Source organism: Gregarina niphandrodes (assembly GCF_000223845.1).
Source record: "Gregarina niphandrodes unplaced genomic scaffold scaffold00038, whole genome shotgun sequence".
Lineage (NCBI taxonomy): Eukaryota > Apicomplexa > Conoidasida > Eugregarinorida > Gregarinidae > Gregarina > Gregarina niphandrodes.
Window position 1 is genome coordinate 132,736 of NW_011645807.1, and position 2,620 is coordinate 135,355.

General features: G+C 56.6%; 2 protein-coding genes across 2 annotated transcripts; both read left to right on the forward strand.

Annotated features, from left to right (window-relative positions):
* On the forward strand, positions 1-1,130 carry GNI_141550 (hypothetical protein; the record flags this gene model as incomplete). The annotated part of the gene is made up of 1 exon (XM_011134295.1): positions 1-1,130. A coding segment is annotated over one exon (1,130 nt), but the record flags the coding sequence as incomplete, so codon positions are not given.
* An 858-nt stretch (positions 1,131-1,988) lies between these two features.
* On the forward strand, positions 1,989-2,620 carry GNI_141560 (hypothetical protein; the record flags this gene model as incomplete). Its single annotated transcript, XM_011134296.1, has 1 exon — positions 1,989-2,620. A coding segment is annotated over one exon (632 nt), but the record flags the coding sequence as incomplete, so codon positions are not given.

A 2,620-nucleotide genomic window follows, 5' to 3' on the forward strand; every position in this document is an offset into this window, starting at 1 on the left:
CTGAGCCTGTGGCCGACCCTGAACCTGCGGTCGATCCTGAGCCTGTGGCCGACCCTGAACCTGCGGTCGATCCTGAGCCTGTGGCCGACCCTGAACCTGAGGTCGATCCTGAGCCTGTGGCCGACCTTGAACCTGCGGTCGATCCTGAGCCTGTGGTCGATCCTGAGCCTGTGGCCGATCCTGAACCTGCGGTCGATCCTGAGCCTGTGGCCGACCCTGAGCCTGCGGTCGACTCTGAGCCTACGGTCGACTCTGAGCCTGCGGTCGACTCTGAGCCTGCGGTCGATTCTGTGGCCATCATCAATCCCGAGCCTGTAGTGCTAATGCTACGGGAGAACCACTCAGGAGTTCCGGGTGCAGCTGAGGTACCTGCCGGGTCGGTAAACATGAACGGGGAGAGCAATAGGATGGGGTGCCCCGTGCTGGTTCCACCAGAGGCGTCCGTGCTTGACGAAGGGGAAGTGCGCATGCTGGACGAAGCAGAAGTGTCCGTTCACGCCCCAGAGGGGGAAGTCCATGAACCACACGAGAGACAAGACCCACGTGAGACAGAAGTGGAAGCGAGAGTTGTGGAAGAGAAAGTGCCACAAGCCAAGGAAACAGCCCCGAGTGCAGACGACGTAGCGAGCGCGACTGCTGGACTGGTGGGTGGTGCCGCGTTGTCGACTATTTTGCTGGCGACCCAAGAAGCGGCTCAGGACGTGCCGAAAGAGGTGTTGCCGGTGATGAATGACAGTAGTGGTGCGATGGACCACGCGGTGCCGGAGGTGACTCCTGCGGAGTGTGTGGTTCCACAAGAGTGTGTGGTTCCACAAGAGTGTGTGGTTCCACAAGAGTGCGTGGTTCCTCAGGAGTGTGTGAGATCGGCGTTTGGTGCTCGATATGCCTACATTCCTGCAGAAGGATTGCCGAGTCACGAGGGCACGCCGCGTTCCCAGCGTACCCCGGCGTCGGTCGGGGGGGAATTGGTCGGCCCGTCCTCTACGAGTGTGGATCCTCCTTCAACAGTTCCCGATATGAACGATGACCTGGCAACCGGAGGACTGCCGGCGCAACCCACCGGGTACGGCACCCCTCCTGTCATCCGAGCGTCCCCGCGGACGCGGCCTTGCGGGCAAAAAACCTTTTAATGGCAATAGTTAGTTAGTTAGTGAGTACAGATAGACAGCACCCCTGACAGGAACGACACCTTCTCCGTCAACAGGGTGCATCCCAAGAACCCGTCAGTAGGACGCGTCGGAAGAGTGAGCGGAATCCCGGACTACGGCACGCTAGCGTGAGAATAGTCACGATCTTCCACACCGTTTTCCTTTGGTAGGGGGCCCCTGCGACTTCGGTGCCCAATTCCGCCCACACATAGCCAGCTCAAGGTGCCCCTGGGTTTGCGACCAGGGCCCGGCGTTCGTACCCGTTTGACACCCCACTCAGCTTCCGGGTCAGCTGGCCCGAAATGCTTCCTCCGGGATGAAATGGGGCCCGACCGGCCCTGCCGCTAGCTTTTTGAGGACTTTTTACAAACGCGTAGTTCATTCGGCTCGCAGGCCCGAATCCAACTCAGTTGGCGGTATCGGCAGGTAATCTGTTGGGCTGTCTGAGGTTACGGAGCAGCACTGAGAAGCTAGCCTCACGGAGTAGGGCAGCGAGCAGCAGTATGCCGTGGGAGGCAACGAAGCGAGTCGGGTCGAAGAAAGCTCGCGGTGGGCGGACACGTAGTCAGGGCGGGAAGTGAGATCGGCCAGCCGCAAAGCGCCACCGACGGCTGGCCGTCAGGACCGGTCGAGGGGGTGTTTGAGATGAAATTGGGGTCCGACCGGCCCTGCCGCCTTTGTGTGGGTCGCCAACCCTGCCGTTAGCTTTTTATGGGTTGAGGGTCGGCAGCCCACTCAACCCGAATCCAGATCATCCCCTGGGACATAACGGACTATGCAACGGGCTGTCTACACCGTGTTTGAAATTGATCTTGTCATGAACTTGAAGAAACCATTAAAATGAGATCCGTGAACTTTATTGTATTGGTCGGTGTGTCATACGGGAAAGAATGTTTGGCTCCATTTCTAGGAGATCAGATAGGATGCACACCATGTGGTGACGCTGACTTAAGGGTGGACAAAGATACACAAAGCTCGTTATGCGTACGGAATGATCACTATTTCCAATGCTACGATAGAATTGCTGACTGCTGTGCGTCTGAGGATATCAAGCAACATCGAGTGTCAGAGCATTGTATATACGAGTACAACCACCCTTCGATTTGTAACAAGTACGTGTCAAGAACGAGTGCTTACACTAATGAGGAATGCCAGGCAGATTGTGAAGTTGTGGAAGCTTCAGGAATGGATATACTAAGTGCTTCTTCACTGCAGGAGAAATGTATGTCTGAACACTTCACAGTGGATCTGGACGACAAGGTCACCCCTACAGGTGTCTGCTTTGACAATTGGGTTTACGGGTACAATGAGCCCGACACTTTGTCGGGGTATAAGGTTCTTGAGGAGATTCCAACTCCCGCTCTGTGCCAGGCTGAATGTCAGAAGGACCCGGACTGTGTGAGGTTCCTCTGGTCTTATGACGCAGTAGAGATGGGATATGAGTATGATAGAGCCGCTCGATGCCATCTGAA